At 40.4% G+C, this 22,866-nt stretch overlaps 1 protein-coding gene across 1 annotated transcript in view; it reads left to right on the top strand.

Annotated features, from left to right (window-relative positions):
• Window positions 1-22,866, top strand: part of COL15A1 (collagen type XV alpha 1 chain) — a 196,740-nt gene that overhangs the window by 51,031 nt on the left and 122,843 nt on the right. The window contains exons 3-4 of the mRNA XM_036737445.1: window positions 15,964-16,511; window positions 22,608-22,682. Of these exons, the coding sequence (XP_036593340.1) occupies window positions 15,964-16,511; window positions 22,608-22,682 (623 nt within the window). The remainder of the gene's footprint in view (window positions 1-15,963; window positions 16,512-22,607; window positions 22,683-22,866) is intronic.

Here is a 22,866-nt window from a genome sequence, read left to right as displayed (position 1 = left end):
TTTTACCGTTCTTCTACATGATAACCTTTTTAATACTTGAAGACAGTTCTTAAGTTCCCCCAAAGTTTTCTCTTCTCTAGGATAAACTTTCTCAATTCCTTCTCATACTTGTGAAGTTTGCTTTTAAAAATCCAAGTATGTGCTCATTCATCGTAATTAAATTTCATCCAGTTAGTTCTTCTTTTGTCATGAAATGTTGTCCATCTACTTCCCTGTGGCCTACTCAATATTCCTGTAAATTTTAGGACCAAGTTCCCTTCCCTGGCTATTGCCCTTCACATGTATTGACTCTCCCATTAGAATGTGAGTTTCTCAGGGGAAGGCGATGTCTCTCCTTTTCCATTTGTATCTCCCAGCACTTATCCCAGTGGTTGTCACAGTGTATCCAACCACTATAGAATCCTCCTGAACATACTGTTTTTAGCCTCTATCTCAGCATCGTATCTCCAAAAAGAGTGTGAGAGATTTTGTCAGATCCCTTTATGAAATGCAGGAACACCATGTCATTTTTATGATCCACCTATCTAGTAACCATTAGAAGGAAATTTAGTCTGGTATGATCCATCACGGATGAAGTCATGCTGACTTGTAGGCATCACCACTTCCCTCTCTAAATGTTCATAAACTGTGCTTTTAATAGCATGTCCTAAAATTTTGCCAGGAATTGAAGCTGAATTCACTGCCCAGTAGTTTACAGACTCCACCCTTTTCCCCATTTGAAAATCAGAATATTTGCCTGTCTTCAGTCCCATGAAACCCCTTGATTTTTCAGTGATCTTTGACAGACTCAGCAATAACATTAGCTAATTCTTTGAGAACCCTGGAATATAGTTTGTTTGGGTGACTTGAATTCATTAAGGGAAACTCCTCACACTTTTCTTGAGTTTGTATTATCTCCTAAACCTTTCTTTTTCTTAACCTTCCAATGGACGTATCATCTCCCCTAGCATGGGAAAACACAGCACAACATAACGGTAAATTAGGAGCTGCGTGGTTCTTGTTCAGCTGTAAAATGAGGGTTCTGGACTTGGCCTCTGAAGTCCCCGCCGGCTCTAAGTTGCTCGTCTTACAGGCCTGTCCCCTCCAAGGAGCACCGCTCTCCCTTCTGTGGTCTTCCTACGACCTTGAGCTTGACTTTTAAGAGTTGTTGTCGTGTTATTGTTGTGTTGCTACCGTCACTGTTGTTGTTGGCCTGAACGTTTATCAGCCCCCTCAGCTAATTCTGAATTTTGTAGTTTCTGATACTGTTCTTCCAGGATTTTGCTACTCTTGTGTATTCATCCTCTGAAACCCTTGCTTCCATAACCTGCTTGACTTTTAAAAATGAAAATTGATTGAAGACTTCCACAAACACTGTGTTGGTCTTTTTTCATCGGAGTTATGTTTGTATCATAATAATTTCATTAAAGAGACCTTTCCGTGGTCTTAAGCTGACGTCCCTGTAGAATTTTAGACCATAGGATGCTATTTGTACTCTAAATCTAGGGTTCAGATCAGACTATGACCGTGAGATTGTGCGTGCTTTGTGGTCAAGGACTATTTTGCCCCTTTTGTATCCTTGAGTCTGAGCACAGAACCCCAACGCATTGCATAAATGCTTCTTCTTGTGATTCGTTGGCTTAATTTCATTACGGCCGCTTCATTATTTCCACCAACAAGGAGAGTTACACATGATAAACATTTGATATAAACAGAAACAACAGTTGCCTAGTATCATACACATTGAATTTGGATTCAGAGGACCAGCGTTTAGATTGTAACCCTGCTACTTGCCACTTGTGTGACCTGGGGCAAGTTATCTAAAGATACGGCGTCCTCGGCCATCGCCGGCCATTTGGACCTTTGTTTTGCCGCTGAACTTCGATGACTCTGGAGGATAGAGTGAGGCCGATGATTTTGCCTACAGCTCTGCCTCACTTATATCCAATTTGTGAACAACTCGTGATGTCATTGTGATGTCATTGTGACGTCCTTGTGATGTCATAGGTCCTCTTGGAGAACGAAGGACAGACAACCACAATATTTAAAATTATTAACCCTTCCTGACTTCAGTTTCCTGAAGTATAAGAAGAGAGATTTGAACCGAATGACCCGTAAGGTCACGCCTCACTCTGGATCCTGTGGATCCTCCCTATTAATCAATATCAGGTCCCAAATAAGAACTCCTCTCATTGCTCCTCTACTTTTTCAGTAATGAAGTGATCATCAAGGCAGTTTGAGAACGTGTCCACTTTTCTGCTCTGTGACAGGGAGAGTGGCTCCATCAGGAAGTGAGAGCATTGCTTTCCCATCACTACTATATATTGTTGTTGTCATTTATAATCTATCCATGTTTCCTGATGGTCTAAAGTATACTTACCTAACAATATTGCTTCCATTTCTCCTTAAACTGATCCTCACCCAAATGCTTTCCACCATGCTTCCCCCATTCAGTGCATGGATTTCCTTATAATTATATTTTTTAATATATAATGCTACTCCATCACCACTTTTTAATCTATTCTGTTCCTTTCGAATAAAGAATGCAGACAGCTATTCTTCTCAATTGATCCTATCACAGCCAAGTGTCATTGATTCTGGTGAGGTTGTATTTGCCCCCTCCCAGTTATTCTGATTACTAACTATTTGTTGTTGTTCAGTTGGTCAGTCATTTTCATCTCTTCATGACCCTATGGGTCATGTTGTCTATGGGATTTTCTTGGCAAAGATACTGGAGTGGTTTGCCATTTTCTTCTCCATTTAACCAAGGTTAAGTGACTTGCCCAAGGCCATAGAACTGGTAAGTGTCTGAGGCCAGATTTGAACTCAGGTCTTCCTGACTCCAGGCCCAGTACTCTATCCATTGAGCCGTCTAGCTGTGAACTTATATGTAGACATCTGAATTTTAAGCCTATGTGTTTAATTCCCCAGCTAGATTTTAAGCTCCATGAAGATAAATGTCCTTGCATCTTCCATAGTGCCTAGAATGTAGTATGTCTTTAGTAAGTATTTATTGAGTAACTTTATGAATAGTTTTTAATATGATTTGGAATCACCTCCCAGGAGAGCAGTACGCAGATCACTTACGGAGAGCTAACTCGTTTGCTTTTTAGAAGCCATTACTCCAATCAATTAGGAAAAGAACAGCAGGAAAAATCTCTTTCTAATTTCCCCCCAGTGTATGTTGTCTCTCCTGTTAAGTGTTATAACTTTATAAGCTAAGGCAGAATTGCTCAGCAACCTGGAGGGAACAGGAGCCCTTATTGGAGGCAGCCGTCTAACTACGGGAAGAGTTTCCATGGAAATGAAGGTAAGACACATGGAAACAAGGTAGAGAGAGGCTCAAAAATTAGTACTTTCTCCTTATTTTCTCAACTCAGTGTCATCTCTATGGAAAGAAAAGTTGACCTAGAATGCCTCTGCTCAGCTGCCATTTCTTTATTATCATCATTCCTGCGGTTTCCAAGGAAACAGACATTAGACTCACTGAAAGAATATAATGATGTCATACACTAAAATATAATCCCTTCAGAATTTCCACTGCCATCTTCCTCTTGGAGGAACTTTTAAAACAGAACTGATTTATCCTCATCTACTTGAGATTGAGATCAGTTCTGGAATTGGGTATCGGCATCTAACAGATTCTCTCCTTTCAGGAAAAAGTTGTTTATGGAAGGGAAATCGGGGAAAACAATTTTTGGACCCAAGTAAGCCTCTTCTGATGGTCCGTTTGGTATTCAGTGGTCTCATTCTCCTTAAGACAATGCATCAACCCAAAAGAATATCTCCAAAGGTGGCAAGTTTGGCACTTAGAAGAGAGAGTTTTGAACAAAGGGGATTTTGTGGTGGTCCTCGGGTCATCTAGGTAGACACTCGCTTTGTCTGTAGGTCCAGTTCTGGTGTAGAAAGAGTACTCAATTTGGGGTTAAAAGACCTTGGTTCTAGTCCTGGTTTGGCAAGGTGCTTTATCTCCCCAAGTCTCAAGTCTCTCATTTGTAAATAGGGATAGGAATATTTGCACTATCAAACTCACAGGGTTGTTATGAGGAAATGCAGATTTTGCAAATCTCCATAGAAAGGTAAATCGTTATTTTGATTATCCAATAAAAAGGGGGGATTCCATTATCAATTTATGGGCATGACAATGAAAAGGAGAAAATGAAATGTGTGCCAAGCACAGCTGTATATACTGCATAGTCATACAAGGGTGGGTAGGCAAGTAGACAAATCCAGATTTAGTATCTGCTGTTAGACAGTATTATACACAAACCAGACCCAGCCTCCTTTCTCTGCTTGAGCATTGGGCAAGTTTCCTAGAGCACAAATAGGGTACTTCTGAGCCAACCAGCCCGTGCATATGCCAGGGATCGGGAAGAAGAATATAATATAAACCAAAGTCAGCTTCTTTGCCATGTACCGTATTCTGCCTAGGAATTTATTGGGCTCTTCTCTGTCACATGGAAAAATCATCAGGTATATACACATGGCAATATATCCTCTATATGACCAGTTATTCAGCATTCATTCATTAATTCACTAAGCATTTATGAAGTACCCAATACAAGGCAGTATTCAAGACAGTGGTTAGGCAGACATGGGATGGGGGAGTAAGGATACAAAAAATATGAGGTTCTTGCCCCCAGGTACCTTACAGTCTAGTAGGAGAAATATGATGTAGACATAAATAATGACAATACAAAATCAAAGATGGAAAGTGTGCTAAAAGAATTATAGATAAGGCATTCTGAAAATGTATAGGCAGGAGAGATTACTTCAGATGGGGGGAATTTACCAATCATGCGACATGTATTTTCAAATGACTACTATGTATAAGACACTGACATTACAAGGAAAAAACTGAGGGTCTCTGCTTTCAAGGAGTTTATAATTGAGTAAAGGGGTAATACACGTTCACAGAGAAGCATCATACAAGTGGTTGTGTGGTTTGTCCTTCATTCTCAAAGAGGACCGTGACGTCAGGGAGGTGATGACACGGCTTACAGTCAACCTTGACTTGAGGGAAGGAGGGCTGTGCAAGGTCACCAGCCTCACTTTCTCCTCCAGAGCCATCTGGGTCCAGTGGCCAGATATTGATCAGCATGACTGGAGATGGCTCAGAATGCAGTGGGAGACTTTGGCCCTTTTAAGCTAAGGTCTTTTCAGGTTCTCACTTTGAGTGAGGCAACACACATTCAGTGAATGGACCTCTTTAAAAAGTGAATCAAGGGATAGCCCCTTTAATAAAAAAAACAAACTGGGAGAGGAAGACCCTCAGAGTTGCTGACCAAAAGAGAAACACGTACTATTTACATTCACTCTGAGCCAGAAAGGCCCAAAAAATAACCACTAAGTGGTGCTTGGGAAGGGACCTATTGTTGTCCAACCCCTGAGATCCAGAATGAACCGGGTCTAAGGCTTGGTCTTTGAGAAGGAACCATCTAAAATGAAAATCAAGTTAGAGATCACTTCTAGCGAGGCAATCAATTAAGACATCAGGTTCAAACCCTCACTCTGCTGTTTACTATTTGTGTGACAGATCTTGGACAAGTAATTTCATTTCTCTAGGCCTCAGTTTCCTAAGCTATAAAATGAGGGGGTGGAACTAGACAATATAAATCTTATCCTACCATAGCAAAAGGGGGAGGAGAGGGAAGCTCAGAGTATGAGCCAATGTGGCCTCAGACCCTGTGTGACCCTGAGCAAGTCACTTAACCCTTTTTGTCCCAGTTTCCTCATCTGTAAAATGAGCTGGGGAAGGAAATGGCAAACCATTCCATTATCTTTGCCAATAAACCCTACATGGGGTCGTGAAGAGTCAGACACGACCGAAATGCCTGAATAACAACACCACCACAGAGGTCTGTGCGGGTGAGAAGGTGACTAGAGAGATTCAGATTGAGTCTCCGCCCGCCATTAGATAGGTTCGTACACAAACCAGACCTAGTCTCCCTTCTCTGCTTGAGCTCCAAGCAAGTTTCCTGGCACACAGACAACCAGCCCACGAATGCCAGAGATTAGTTGTTTCAGCAGTTGTTGTCAAGGGCAAAAGAAAAAAGAAATGTTAGGGGAAATAACCCGCCATGGCTAAGATGCCCAACAGATAAGATAACAAACAAAGCCTCCCTTTTTTCTCTAACTTAAGTCCCTTGTATTTGCAAAGTGTCTCATTTTCCAATGGAGAAAACTGCTGCAGAGTGGCCCTGTAGGTGTTAATTGGTGTGAGTACGCAGGGAGACTGGAGGTAGCACCTCAGTCAAGAGTCTGAGGCAAAATTCTGGTCTCTTTGGTTCTTGGTCAAGTTCAAAGCCAGGCTGTTGCCATGGAGATCCAACCAATAGTCAATACAAAGAAAATCATCACCAGGTAACAGGAGCTAGGGTTCAAGAGATAGAAGGCTCAGTGACAAGCCAGATCAGGATAGGAGGAGCTTTTAACTGTGGCCTGGGGTAATTATTCCCTGAACAGTTCCTTTTATGTTGCCTACATTTGTCCTTATGTCTGGGAATGTCTCAAAGCTCTCCTGGTGGCCGGCTGGACAGGAAAAGACTTGGCATGCCTGTTGTGCCCTTAGGAGGTTTTAATAACAACCACATGGAATTATAACGTGGTAGCTGGATTGGGAAAAACCTAAAGAAGTCATCTTGTCTTCCTGTTTGTCTCCTCCTTCTGCTTCCTGCCAGGACCACACCTAAACGATCTGCCATTTTTTTAAGAGCGGGAGTTGCCACTGTGTGGTCTTGGGGATCACTGGTGGTCTTTGAGACTTCTCCAGATGGTCCCTTCACTGGTTTCTTGTGATGGGAATTTTGATAATGGGATAGGCTAGTGCTTTCTGATAGTATGTACATGAAGCCTTTTCTGATCCCCCCTTCCAAAATGCTAGTGCTTTCCTTCTGAGAGAATTGAGGTTAGTCTTGGGAACTGAGCGAACCACATTGAAGTCCATCTTGTAACTCAGTTCTGGAGCTAGCTCAGTTCCCTTCCTCTTCAATTATGGGTCTAATCCAACTTCTGTCCTATGGCAAAACTTGATTCAATTGTGGGAATTGAGAGAAAATGTGGTTGCATTGTTTGAACCTAGCCTTACCTGGAAGAGAAACTGGACCATCTCTGCCTATTGCTTAGAGATCCTTAACTAAGGACTTAGGTTTCTGCATAACCTGGTCAGATCCAAAGTTTAATGCAAGGAGTTTTCTGACAATTTTACATCTCAAGCAACCCATATGTCTAATCCGAAAACTGGGCCCTACTAATCAATCAGTTATAGTTTCCATGTTCCTTTAATCATTGTACAGACACTTTGAGGGAGTGGGGCACCTCTTTTTCTGAGTTCAGGGAATTGTACCTGTTCATTCCCCTGCTTCCAACTCGGAAAGTTCTTAATCTTTCCTCCAGTTAGAAATCAAATTACCTAATGTTGTATTATTTCCTTTGACTTACTTGGTCTCATTTGATTAATTGTTGTTAATGTATAAAAGTCTGTATGTATTTGAGGTCCAGGCCTAAGCTGAAGAGTGCTGGTCCCAATTTGTTAGGCAATTAGCATGCATTGCTTATTTTTTTTCCCTTAACAATTATTTTATTATTTAATATTTTAGATTTCAACATTGATTTCGACAAGATTTTGAGTTACAAATTTTCTCCCCATTTCGACCCTCCTCCCCCACTCCAAGATGGCATATATTCTGATTGCCCCATTCCCCAGTCAGCCCTCCCTTCTGTCACCCCACTCCCCGCCCCATCTCCTTTCCCCTTACTTTCTTGTAGGGCAGGATAGATTTCTATGCCCCTTTCCCTATACATCTTATATCTCAGTTGCATGCAAAAACAACTTTTTCTTGAGCATCTGCTTTTAAAACTTCCAAATTCTCTGCCCTCTTCCCTTCCCACCCACCCTCCCTAAGAAGACAAGCAATTCAACATAGGCCACACGTGTATCGTTATGTAAAACACTTCCACAATGCTTATGTTGTGAAAGGCTAACTATATTTCCCTCCATCCTATCCTGTCCCCCTTTATTCAACTTTCTCCCTTGACCCTGTCCCTTTTCAAAAGTGTTTGCTTTTGATTACTTCCTCCCCCATCTGTCCTCCCTTCTATTATCCCCCCTTTTTTATCTCCTTCCCTCTACTTTCCTGTGGGGTAAGATACCCAATTGAGTGTGTATGTTATTCTCTCCTCAAGTTGAATCCAGTGAGAGTAAGATTCACTCATTCCCCCTCACCTGCCCCCTCTTCCCTTCCAAAAGAACTGCTTTTTCTTGCCACTTTTATGTGAGATAATTTACCCCATTCTATCTCTCCCTTTCTCCCTCTCTCAATATATTCCTCTCTTGCCCCTTCATTTTATTTTATTGTTTTAGATATCATCTCTTCATATTCAACTCACCCTGTGTCCTCTGTCTATACATATGTATATTCCCTTCAACTCGCCTAATACTGAGAAAGGTCTCATAAATTCCACACATCATCTTTCCATGTAGGAATATAAACAAAACAGTTCAACTTTTGTAAGTCCCTTATGATTTCTCTTTCTTGCTTACCTTTTCATGCTTCTCTTGATTCTTGTCTTTGAAAGTCAAATTTTCTATTCAGCTCTGCTCTTTTCATTGAGAAAGCTTGAAAGTTCTCTACTTTGTTGAAAATCAATATTTTGCCTTGGAGCATTATACTCAGTTTTGCTGGGTAGGTGATTCTTGGTTTTAATCCTAGCTCCTTTGATGTCCAGAATATCATATACCAAGCCCTTTGATCCCTTAATGTAGAAGCTGCTAGATCTTGTGTTATTCTGATTGTGTTTCCACAGAACTCAAATTGTTTCTTTCTGGCTGCTTGCATTATTTTCTTCTTAACCTGGGAACTCTGGAATTTGGCTATAATATTCCTAGGAGTTTTCTTTTTGGGATCTTTTTCAAGAGGCGATCAGTGGATTCTTTCAATTTCTATTTTACCCTCTGGTTCTAGAATATCAGGGTAGTTTTCCTTGATAGCTTCTTAAAAGATGATGTCTAGACTCATTTTTGATCATGGCTTTCAGGTAGTCCAATAATTTTTCAACTATCTCTCCTGGATCTATTCTCCTGGTCAGTGGTTTTTCTAATGAGATATTTCACATTGTCTTCCATCTTTTCATTCCTTTGGTTCTGTTTTATAATATCTTGATTTCTCATCAAGTCACTAGCTTCTACTTACTCCAATCTAATTTTTAAGGGGATTTTTTTTCTTCAGTGGTCTTTTGGACCTCCTTTTCCATTTGGCTAATTCTGCCTTTCAAGGCATTTTTCTCCTCATTGGCTTTTTGGAGCTCTTTTGCCATTTGGGTTAGTCTATTCTTCAGTATTTTTTGGGTCTCCTTTAGCAAGTCATTGACTTGTTTTTCATGGTTTTCTTGCATCACTCTCATTTCTCGTCCCAATTTTTCCTCTACTTCTCTAACTTGCTTTTCCAAATCTTTTTTGAGCTCTTCCGTATCCTGAGACCAATTCATATTTTTCTTGGAGGCTTTTGATGTAGGCTCTTTGACTTTGTTGACTTCTTCTGGCTGTGTGTTTTGATCTTCTTTGTCACCAAAAAAATATTCTAGAGTCTGAGTCTGTGCCTTTTTTCGCTGCCTGACCCTTCCCAGTGACCATCCAGGCTCTCCTGGGCTGGAGACCTGTTTCCCTTTGCTATGTCATGAGTTCCACAACTCTAGAATTTGTTCAGAGCCTTTTTTCACAAGTGTTTGGAGGGATTTGGGAGAGAGCTTAAGAAAGTCCCTGCTTTCCAGCCACCATCTTGGCTCTGCCCCGCATGCATTGCTTATTAAATTGATATGTTCAGGAGAGGGAACTTTTGTTTCCTCAGTCATTTCATCTTTCACTTGCCACACTTCCCTAATTCATATTGACTGTCTTATATTTAGGATAGAGACTAAATCTGTACAGACTGAATCTGTACTGAATCTCTACATATTCTACCAAAGTAAGTTAGCACTTGTACCAGTAAGGCAAGATTCACAGTATCAAGGGTGAGCATGAATATGCCTGCATAGTTTGGCATCACAGAATATAAGAGACTCTCCATGTAGAAGGCAGAAGAAGTAAAACATTTATTCAGATATCAGAGGACCAAATCCCAAAATCAACAACTCCAATTCGACATAGCAATAATTGTATTCCAAAACCACTAAGTCCACTTTATCATAATAGCAAGGAAATTAAAAAATAAAAACAAGGAAAGTATCACAGCAAGCAGCCAAGCCATCCCATAACCTTCCTCTCTGCTTGGGCCTTCCTGTAAACACTCACTCACAAATCCTAACTGTCCACTTGCCTGAATCCTCTCCTCCTAAAGTTCTGAGGGTTTACAGTTCTAAGAGCCCTCATAGTTCTCTCTCAGTCTCTGAGCTTAATGGCTACCCTCATATAGCCTGTATATGTATATGTGTATGTATATTTGTGGGTGTGGGGATGTGTGTGTGTGTGTGTGTGTGTGTGTACACATATGTGTGGGTGTGGGTGTGTATAGGGCCCAAGGGCTTCACGTCTAATTAGCAAAAGGGTATGGGCCTGGGGCCTCACATCTAGTTAGCAAAGGAATGTGGGCCTTCCTACAAAGGAGCCTCCCCTAATCAAGCTTCCCTTCACTAGCTCCACCTGAGGCTTATTAAGGGATTAATAGGCAGGGAAGATCTTTAATAACATTAACTCCACAGTACCTTAACTGCAACTTAAGATTTGCCCCAGCAGGGGTGGGGGAACATGCAGCCTGTAGGCCCTGTGTGGCCCTCTAGGTCCTCAGTGCAGCTCTTTGACTGAATCCAAACTTCACACAAATCCCCTACATAAAAGCATTTGTTCTGTAAAACTTGGACTCGGTCAGAAGGCTGCACCCAAGGACTTAGAAGGCCACATGTGGCCTTGAGGCCACACGTTCCCTACCCCTGCATAGAACAATGAGAAGTTAAGGAACTTTCTCAAGGTCACACGTGTGTCAGAGGAAAGACTGAAATGAAAGTTTTCCTGGCTTCAAAGCCAACTCTCAATCCATTTATTCCATACGGCCTCTCTTTTATTTATTTTTCCATCTTTCCCAATTCATATTCAATTACCTTATATTAGGATTGGGACTGTCCATGTGTAATGCAGTGGTTGTCATTTAGTGATTCGCCATTGGGGTTCAATTGCAAGTCATGGCATCGTCTTCCTGATGTCATGGTCCTCTTCAAGGATGAAGGAGAAACCAGAACCTGTGAGTAGTCTGAGCTGCCACAATGGGGATCCAACTGGCCAGTTCCAGTCAGGCAGTTCAGCTCCTCCTCTTCTTTACTCTTGTCTCCTACTGACACATGGAGTATCAGGCCCTTACTTGAGGGTGTTCTGCCCAAAGGAAGGTAAATTTTGATGGCTGAAACCTACCTAGCTATCATAATGATGATGCAAGGGGTTTGTGTTAAGAATTCTTTAACAGCACCCAAAGCAGTAAATAATTACTCAATTATGTTACAAATGTATTTTTCCTCTGTGATGACAAGCATATGCATTTTTTATTTTTATAATTATTGCTTCTATAATGTAAATTTTATTTAATTTGTTCCCTTTCTGAGCAAGAGTGAGTGTAGTCATTGTAAGCACTTAAATAAAAGAATAAATAACTCTAAAGGAATTATTACAAGTCATATATTAAATTATCCTGGAGGTTTGCAACACTTTCTTTGTTGTTGTTGAAGAGACTTGTGGAACAAAAACTTTAGGAAGCCTATACTTCATTGAGACAGACGTTGAGAACCCAAGGTCCTACCGTACACCGTGATAAGGTGGTATATTATTTCAAGGTAAAGTGTGGAAGAAAAAACATTTTTAGATCAAAAGTGCTATCATAAAAGAACCATAGTCGATCTACCTCTGACCAGGTGCCTCATGACACCAAGAAGAATTTTGAAGAGAGGTAGTCATTTTCAGTGATACCAGCTTTGAAAGCTTATTAAGCATGTGCCCCAACCAGGGGTACACAGGCAAAGTCTCCTTGCATTATCTCTAAATTTCTGATCTCAGGCATCACAAAAATAAGCAAATGGAGGCCTGGAACTAGAACTGAAGTTTCCATAACTGCAGAGGCAAGTAGGTGGCGCAGTGAGTAGAGCTCTGGCCCTAAAATTAGGAAGACCTGATTTCAAATCCAGCTCAAATACTTATTAGCTGTGTATTATCTGCCTCAGTTTCCTCAACTGCAAAATGAAGATCATAATAGCATCTCCTTCCCAGGGTTGTTTTGAGGATCAAATGAGATAATATTTGTAAGGTGTTTAGCACGGTGCCTCTCACATAGTAGGCGATTAAGGAATTGTGTTTCCTTCACTCTTGCTAATATTCTGTAAGTGAGCTTTAATTTTATGGCCATGTTGCTATTATTTTATTAACATATTATTCTATGAGTAAGCTTTACTTTTAAATTACTTGGGTTCCCCAGCCCTCTAACCCTTCACATCTGAGCTTCCTCCCTCCCCCAATCTTCCAATCTTGTAAGTAATCATAAATCTAGAGCTCCCTTAGATGTCACCTACTAAGAGTGATTTAGAGGTCACCTTCATTTGACAACTGAAGAAACAGACCCCAAAGAGGGTAAGGGACTTTTTCAAGGTCATACAGATAGCAATTGACAGAGCTTGAATTTGAACCCATCCCATGACTCTAAGCATAGTGCTGTTTCCTCTGCAGCACAGAAAATGGTGGGAGTGAATAAGGTTGGCAGAAGGGGATAGAGGAGCTCTGGAACAACCACTGAGTATAATGTGATGGGGAGTCAAAAATTGGGGGGCATCCTTTGGAAAATACACATTTATGACAGAACAAGTCAGTATACCTTCATGCCTTTTTTCCAGCAACTTAACCTGATGTTGAAAGTGAATAATTAAAAGACCAGACTTTGCAGGCGTGGGGATCCTGCAGCCTCAAGGCCACATGTGGCCCTCTGAGTCCTTGGGTGCAGCCTTTTGACCAAGTCCAAGTTTTACAGAACAAATCCTTTCATTAGGAAGATTTGCTCTGCAAAGTTTGGATTCAGTCAAAGAGCCGCCCTTGAGGACCTAGAGGGCCACATGTGGTCTCGAGGCCACGGGTTCCCCACCCTACTAGAGATTACCCAATGTTGTGGATTAGTAGAGGGAGTAATGTTCAATCAAGAAGGCAAGGGACTGAAGGATAAAGGCCAAGATATCGCTAAAACAACTGAGCCGGGGTCTGGGCTGGGTAGAGAGGTAAGTGTCATCAGAACATGAGTGACAGATGAGAAAATACCGAAGGGTCAAGGGACCAGGAGCCATGCTGGAGATGAACAGAAGGTTGATGAGGAGCGATGGGCTAGAGGAGACTGAAAGATAAGACTTTGTAGTCAGAGGGGAGAGTTTCAGAGTTCAGGGTCTCAGAGGTGGCATGGTTTTAGGTGACCAACAGGGCTAAATTACGTCCGTTATTGTGTTCAGAACGCCTCCAAATGATGGATATGTGGCTAAATACACAAGACCAGAAGAGGAAGCAATTAGAGCAAATCAATGCATGCTGAATCCTGATTCTCAGAAAATATATTACCTAGCAGAAGCTTACTAGTGAAAAGGCTCAGTCACCCTGGCAAGCGTATGCAGAGACACTAACAGATGTACACTTCGGGTCTCTATTCATGTATGAACACACTGATGTGCACATAATCCATAGTCCCAGTGACAAATGGCATATAGGGGGTTTGCAGAGTACTCGGTACCTTCTTGGTGTGTGTGTGCTTTGAATATTTTCCCCTACCCCCGATAAAGAACTTTATTTCTGAGATTCGAGATTTTTAAAAAATAACACAAACTTCACTTTATTGAACCTGTCTTGCTTTATTAAGCAAGCTGTTGATGTCACCTTCCTCTCACCCTACCCCTAAAACACTCACCTATTATTCCTTGAGATAAAAATGCCTGGAGTGGAGTCATCATCCACTATTTGTTCCATTAAATAAATTCATTATTTATTCCAGATGGAGTTGCGTTGTTCTATGTGTCATCTGCCATGATGGATTTTTCTCCAACTAGGATCTCTCTAAACTGGGTGCACTCTGTTCTTATTTAGGTACACTTTTCACCTTTATTTCCCAATCACATTGAGATTGCTTTTTATTGTTGTTGGATCGGACCTCTGATTTCATTGAGGGGAACAACTCCTGGTATGGAAATTCCCTCCACTGATGCATATTGGCAACCCCTATAAGTGAGTTTTAGAGTCTTGACTGGGGACAGCAAGAGACTCAGAGACTTGCCCACGGTCACACAGTCAGTAATTGCCAAAAGCTGCACTAGAGCCCAAGCCTTCCTTATCCTGCGGTCAGCCCTCAGTCTGCTGGGCAAAACTGTCTGGATAACTGTGTCGAAAGTGTTTTTCACAAATAACTTCTCTACAAACCAATACATTTGTTGTGTTAGTCTGACTGACAAATTTTAACGTATTTCTTGTGGGTTTTTTTTGCAATTCTCTGAGCTAGCGACAACAAGAGCTGATCGGTTTAATAATTCAGCACTGATTTCAGCTTAGTTTTACAATTATGAGCACATACTAGATTTATGACTGGAAGGGACCAGAGAGCTTATCTGGTTTAACCACATTATTTTACAGATGAGAGAACTGAAGCCCAGAGAGGTTATGTCCCAAGGTCACAAAGTAGTAAGAATAGCACAGTCGGGATTCAAACCCAGGACCCAGAACTTCAAACTCCAGATCTGTTGTTTTTTCCCATTGCAACATATCAGTCATTAAGCTCATGCCCATAAAAGCATGAGGTTGGGTCACAGAAGTGGAATGGAAATGGAGGTGACCAGACTTCAGGAAGTCAAAGAACTGTGAGGACCTCATGCTTAGAAAGACCATTCCTGGCCCAGGGCACCCTTTCTCATCTCACAGTGTAAACCACGTAACATCTAGTGTAGTAGAAAGAGTATTACCTGAGGCTCTGTCCTGGGCTCTCTTTTCTCCTCTCCACACAATCCCTCTTGTTGATTTCATTAGCTTCCATTGATTTAATTATCATCTTTATGCAGATGGCTTATGAATCTATAGACCCAGTCCTCACCTGCCTCCTGTATTTCAGCTTTGGCTTCACTAATTACCTATTGGGCATTTCAAACTGGACAGCCCAGGGATATTTAGAATCCAAAATACTTAGAACTTATGTCTCCCCCAGACTCACCCCTTTTCCCAACTCCCTTTATTCTTTCAAAAATACCATCATGCTTCCAATTTCCTAGTCTCATCACTTCAATATTATTCTCAATTCCCCACTCTCCCTCACCCTGCATATTCAAGAAGTTACCAAATCTTTTCATTTCTACCACCACAGCATTTCTCACATCTGACCCTCTCTGTCTATTCACAACTATCACCTTAGCCCAGGCCCTCATCAACTCTTGGCTGACCTATTTCAACAACTTCCTGACTCATCTCCCTGCCTAATGTGGCTCCACATTCTAGTCCATCCTCCACATATAGCTGCCGAAGTGACCTCCTTAATCACAGACTCGACCTATCAACCCTCTACTTCATAAAGTATAACGAATCTGTATTACCTCTAGAATAAAATGTACACTCCATTTAGTTTTTAAAGCCCTTTTCAACCTGACCTCAAATTATCTTTCTACCCTCACTCAATTCCCAGTGACTGGTATATAATAAATGTGTAATACATATTCGTTGATTGATTAACTGACATGATTAGTAATTTTATCAAAATGGGGACCTTCCTTCACTAACACAGGCTGCAGCCCATTTTTGCTATAATAGAGAATCCTGATACGCAAAGAGATAAAGTAACTTGCCCAGAGTGCCTCGGCTTGTATGTGTCAGAGGTAGGATTAGAACTTGGCTCTTCCTGACCGTAAGCTCATCTCTCTATCTACTATTCTAGGCTATCTCTAGAATTCCCTTCCTGTATAATAAAATATATTTGTAAAAAGTAACCTTTCTCTCTCATATTACAGAACAAAGATCTAAGGGCCATCTCGATCTCACAGAGCTAATTGGAGTCCCGCTGCCTTCATCAGTCTCCTTCATCACCGGATATGGAGGATTTCCAGCGTACAGTTTTGCGCCAGGTGCTAACATTGGCCGACCAACAAGAACTTTAATTCCTGAGACATTCTACAGTGACTTTGCAATCAGTGTTACTGTAAAGCCTGATAGCAACCATGGAGGTGTATTATTTGCCATAACAGATGCATTTCAGAAAATTATTTACCTGGGACTAAGGCTCTCACAAGTTCAAGATGGCACCCAGAGGATAATACTGTATTATACTGAGCCTGGCTCCCACGTTTCCCAAGAGGCTGCCTCATTTAAAGTTCCAGTAATGACTAATAAATGGAACCGGTTTACCATCATCATTGAAGAGCGCGATGTAATTCTGTTTATAGATTGTGAGGAACATAACCGAGTTCAGTTTCTAAGGTCATCCCAAGCCTTGAGATTTGAGTCCAGCTCAGGTATATTTGTTGGAAATGCAGGAGCCACAGGGCTGGAAAGATTCACTGTAAGTATCAAAGAGTCATGGTCATATATAATTAATATTAATTAATAAGGGTCATAACTATACTTGAATTATATTGGATTAGGTTTTCCCAAATTTGGAAAGTAAGTGAGCTTCAGTAAATGTGGTTCTGTGAGACAAATGAAAAGAACCAGAGGAAGTCTTCTGGGGTATCAGGTAGACGGCCTATGAAGGATTTATGAAGAGAGACAAAAAATGGCGTAAGAAAGAACCCTGGGAGTTGATGTAGCTGGGTTCGGATCTAGCTTGTATGGCCTTAGACAAATCATTCCACTTCCTTGGCCCCCATTTTCCTCCATCTTTAGGATGGGAGAAGGAGGTTGGGTTAAACTTCCTGGGCCTCGGTTTCTTCATCTGCAACATTAGGTGATTGGACTGGGTAATATCTAAGTTCTTCCATCTCTCAAGCTATGATGTAGATTGTGAATGGGTTCAAATATACATTGAGGTGTGCCCACACTGATGAGATCAAGGATCAAGTGAAGTAGTAGAAACAATTCTGGACCTCTGGACCTGGAATCAAAGACCATAAGTTCAAAGCTAAACTCTGCCCTTTGTTATCTATCCCCTTTCTTAAGCCTAAGTGTATTACTTGGGAATTTAACCAATAAGATGCTACCATTGTGTTATCTCACTGTGGATGCGTTTACGCTCCTAAAACTTAGCAGAATGCCAGTTGAGCATAGTCTTTTCCTCAAAGGATCTGCCTAGCTAAATCCATAGATGCTCCTTACTACTAAGTTGACCTCCAAGAATTGATGATTTTTCTGTTTCAGGAACAGTCAATGTTGTTGGAGAGGCATCAGAGTAGGACTTTGTGTTTCCTTGTGATTGACCCCTTTTAAAGTATCATGTATCTGCTTGACTCTGGCATATCTCTTCCAGTTAGTCTCCAGGGGACATCTTGAAATGGAGATTTTTCTTCATCGACTATTTTTGGGATCTGTTTGGCTTCCCATATCTATTGTTTAGCCTTAAATAGAATGACTAGATTTTCTAAGAAACCAATCCTAGAATGCAAGGATATATTTATATACGTCGCATTCCAATATACTTGGTAATTTCTTGTTTTGCATGAAAGTGTGGTGAGTTATGGTTGAATGTTTACACATAGAATCTTCTTTCTGGAAGCTTGAAGAATTTTTTTCTTTATTGATATAGCTTTGAGGTTTAATGTTGATATGCCTGAGTGAGTCGAATTTTAAATTTCCCCATACTGAAATTCTATGACTTTTTTGTGTTTACTTACTTGTTTTTCATTTCTCTACAAGTCTTACTTGTTTTCTATAGTTCTTAGAAATTTTCCTGTTGTATTTAGTGCTCAACCCTTTCTTTTTTGACATTTCTTTTGGACTTTACTATTTCTGAGATTCCTTCTTCTTAATTTGTCCTCCAAAACTGTAATATATTTATGCATTGCTCCTATGCTTCCAAATTCTAAAAAAAACCCCAATTCTTCTGATCTTTTGTGTTTAACCTCACTTCATTTCCAAATATATCTCTTCCCCACCCCTATCTATACAGATATCCCTTATAACAAAGAATAAAAAGAAAAGAAAAAAAAGCAGGTCAACAAAATTAAACACCAAATTAACCTAATATGCAATGTTTTCTACCCTAGGCCGTCTACCTCAGCAAAGAAGGGAGGGAAGTATATTTCTTCCTCTCTTCTCCAGAGTCATGTTTGGTGATTATAATTGCAATGTACAATGCCTATCTTTTTTTGTTTGTGTTGTTGTTCCTATTCACACCATATATAGATGGTTTTTCTGTTTCTGTTTACCTCATTCTGCACTTGAAAATCTTCCTATGGTCCTCCAAATTCTTCACATCCATTGTTTCTTTTGACACAATAATATTCCATTACACTGATATAGCACCATTTCTTTGGCAATTCCCCAAACAATGACAGTGTTAAACATTGTCTCATACCTCATTCACCTCATTGGTAAAATATTGAACTAGATGGCTTTTGAGGTCCCTTCCAGCTCAGATCCAGAATCTCATGAGTCCATTTAGCCTGCTTGGCTTCTTTGTCATCTGGTCTCACCAAATATAAAAATGATCTTTTAATTGCCAAATTTAACAGCATCTTCTCTGCCTTCATCCTTCTTGACCCCCCTGCAACATTTGACATCGCTGACCGTATTCTTCTCCTGTACACTCTTTCCTCTCTGGTTTTTCATGACATTGCCCTCTCCTGGTTCCCCTCCTTCTTATCTCACTGCTGACTCTCAGTCTTCTTTTCTGATTCATCATTATCACGTCCACTAACTGTGGGTATCCCTCAAGGCTCTGTCCTGGACACTTTTCTCTTTTTTTCTCTCTACTTTCTTACTTGGTGACCTCATCAGTTTGAAAGGGTTCATCTCTCTACAGATTTTATATATACATATATATATATATATATATTATATATATAGTGTGTATGCATGTATGCATACATGTGTGTATGTATGTATATTGTGTGTCCTAACATACACATATACATATAACTTGAGCTTGTCTCTGGGTATAGGTTAGAGGAGAACCCAGCATACCCTGACAAGCCCAAGTTACACACATAAGGGCTCCACAAATACAATCGTAATCTATTCAAGGACAAAAACTATTTCCCTTTTGTTTCTTTTTCCCCCAGTGCTTAGAATGGGCCCTGCTGTGCCATGCGCTCAGTGAATGTTTGTTGATTTATTGATTGACTGAGAATGTTGGGCTAGAGCCTCTGACATTCCATCCAGCCTTGGTCTATGATACTGTGGTACTTCCTTTCCCATAGTGTAAAAGTAATAATCTAATATAGGTTTTTTACACATACATATTATTGACAACTTTGGAATACAATGCCAGCATGTATTTTTCCAAAGGAGCTTCAAAATATCTCTCATGCTATTGCTAAGATTGTCCCAAAACAGTGTATCCTGACTGCACACCAAAACAGTCCAATTCACAGAGAAATCACAAGGATAATAACCTCAGGATAGCTGGGTTCAAATCCTCACTCAGCCATTTATTACCTTGGTGACTTTGGATGAGTCATTTAACCTCTGTAAGGCCTCAGTTTCCTCATTTGTAAAATGGCCCCATGCCTTCTGGATCTAAACCTATGATCTTACATACCTGTGGCATAAGTGTTATTCCTCTGAAGGTTCAGAACTTTTTCTCATTTGATGTTCATAAGGACCCAGTGTTAGGCACTGAGAATCAAGGATGTTGGATATTCATTAGGCAACCTTTAAAGAGAGAAGCCATAAAATAGAAAGAAGGGAAAAGTGGAGGCTTCTTATATTTTCTGACACTTTCACGGGATCTAGAGCTATGTAGGATTTTATAGGTTATCTAATTGAGCTCCAGCATTTTACAGATGGGGAAACTGAGACTCAGACAGCCTCTGCATTAACTATCCCAGGTGGTGAACAGCAGAGTTGAGATTTTCTTCTCATTGAACTGAGACCTGATCCTGCTTTTCTCAGTAAGAGAGTGTCAGCCTCCCAGAGAACAAGCAATCTATGAGTCAACTTCTAAGTGTTGTCATTGAAAGAACAGAATTGTGTATGGAGGTGGGTGTCTGAGTAGGAGTGAAGAAAGTAAGGTCTGACTCTACCACTGCCCAGATCCAGCCTTCACAACTCAAGAAAGTTTGGGAGAACGTGGAGAGAGATCAGAGGTTGGATTGAACAGACGTTTAAAAATTGTGAAAGGACCTTACAGACAGATGAACAGAATTGGGGTCAGGCAGTCTGGAGAGAAGAATACTTCAATTGTGACTCAAGTATGTGAAGGGTTCAAGGAGGAAAGAAGAATTGAGAATCTGAAAATTGAAATTTTGGCAATGCACTCATGATTCCAAGGAGGAAGAAAAGCCAGAGGGATCTAAAGGAGTGACTCTGGCTGAGGACTTGCTTTTAGAAAGCAGATCTACAAAAGATGGAATAAGAAGCTCCTAAGTAAATGTGAATACAAAGGAGTAGCATGAGCGTGATAGACAGATAGATAGATAGATAGGCTAAGGACAAGGTTAAGATTAGGCAAGCAAAAAAAACTATTAAAATTTGAAAGTTATTTTAAGCTTTCTGTTGAGCACAACTTCAGCAAGAAAGTAGGGTAGATAGAGAAGTAACAGAAGACGCAGAGTCAGCTGGACCATAAGCACTGGGAGCACAGGCAGCAAGCAGCAAGCTACAGAAGAAGCCATGTAGCATGGTGGATAGAATGAGTGTTGGACATAGCATCAGGAAGACCAGAGTTCCCATCCTGCCTCAGATGTTTACTAACTGTGATCCTGGACAAGTCACAACCTCTCTAGGCTTTTCTTTCCTCATATGCAAAATGGGGATGATAATGATAGAACTAATTGTCCAAACGAGATACTATGTTCAAATGAGATAATATATATGTATGTGTATATATATATATATGATGTATATAAAACACACACATACATACATAGATATATACATATGTGTGTATAAATGTATAGTATAAAGCAGCTAGGTGATGCAACAGATGGAGTGCTGGGCATGGAGTCAGAAAGACTCCTCTTCCTGAGTTAAAATTCAGCCTCAGACACTCATTAGCTGTGTGACCCTGGGCAAGTCACCTAACCCTGTTTGCCTTGGTTTCCTCATCTGTAAAATGAATTGGAGAAGAAAATGGCAAACCACTCTAGTATCTTTGCCAAGAAAATCCCAAATGGGGTCAAAAAGAGTCAAACATGACTTAAATGACAAAGAAACGTAGAAATATGAGTTTTCATTTACCTATTTTCATATCCTTTTCAAAGACTAAAAGCAACATGGTGTATAGAGCGGTAACCTCAAAGCCAGGAAGACTTAGGTTAGGGGTGTGCTGGTAAATATTTCATAATTGGCTCTATTAAGGGGTAGTGGGGGAAGTATATGCAAGTCATATGTGTGTATATATATACATATAGATATATATACATATACGTGTATATATATAGATAGATAGATTATGTATGTGTGTATATGGCCAGGCATGGTGGGGTACACCCGCAGCCCTTGCTGCTGGTGAGACTGAAGCTGGTGGATTGCTTGGGCTCAGGAGTTCTGAGGTGCAGTAGAGCTAAAGCTGATCGATGTCCTCACTAAGTTTAGCACTAATAAGGTCAGCCCCCAGGAGTAGAAAGCCATCAGACAACCTAAAGAGGGGTGGGTGAACTTGACTAACTTAGAAAATGAACGGATCAAAGCTTCTGTGCTGATGAGCGATGGGCTCAAGACTGTGAGTGGCTGTGGTACTTCTAGCCTGGGCAAGATAGACTAAGTCTGAAGGGGATGTGTGTGTGTGTGTGTGTAATATGTATATACATGCACATAGGAGACACGCACACATATACATATATGTATATGTGTGCATATGTATCACCTGGAAGTTAAACTTCTGGCTGGTCTCTGAATGACAGCTTCTCTCAAGAGCCATACATAAAACCTTTCTAGCTTGGTAGGTACTTCTAGTACATGCAAAGCTATAGCAAACACAAGGTCAGCTATGATAAATCAACAAAATAAGATTTTAGTCTAGGATATGTTTATAAATTTTCAGAATTATTCCTTTATAGCAGCTACAAAGTATTGTAACCCTGATAAGGTATTAAAAGAGCCTGAATGAAGTCATAAATTATCCTAATAAATAATCACAAAAGAAGCAAAATGTTCCCCTAAGTACGTATATCTAATCATACTATCAAGGCAGACATGAGCCCTATGCAGCCTGCTTGATCATCCTTCGGTTAGCAAGTGCGAGGTTTAGCATCATAGAACTTGCTTTTAAATACTTTGACGTTTCCTTCATGTGTCCTGGGAAGTTAATTTTATTTTTTAAAATATGTGTTATGGATGTCAATTTTTTACATTGTATTTATTCTCACTCACTCCCTCCAAATTAAACTCTCCCTTGTGACAAAACAATTAATCAAAAACATCCTTTTGGTCCCAGTAAATCATGTAAAAATTCATGTAAATCTTTTAGATGTCTGTTATGTGAAGCAAGAATTAGAAACTGCATTTATCTTCATGGCTCCTTTGTGTTGAGTCATTCACCGATTCTTTTTTCACCTAGGGCTCAATACAACAATTAACCATTCAGCCAGATCCCCATCCCTCCAAGGACCAATGTGAAGATGATGACCCTTATGTGAGTACTCCCAGATTTGCTAATTCAACTCTAATCAAGCTGCTGCCACAGACAAAGGCAACTAGATTTTAGACTTAATATAAATAATAATAGATACAATGCACGCATGTTCATTTAAGAATTAACCCAAATTAATTAATGCTTTATGCTCTGTAAATGAGAATGAATAAAAACTGAACCAAAA

Source organism: Trichosurus vulpecula, chromosome 9, assembly GCF_011100635.1.
Source record: "Trichosurus vulpecula isolate mTriVul1 chromosome 9, mTriVul1.pri, whole genome shotgun sequence".
Taxonomy (NCBI): domain Eukaryota; kingdom Metazoa; phylum Chordata; class Mammalia; order Diprotodontia; family Phalangeridae; genus Trichosurus; species Trichosurus vulpecula.
The sequence above is the reverse complement of the archived record's forward strand: the minus strand, read 5'-3'. Positions and strand labels throughout refer to the sequence as shown.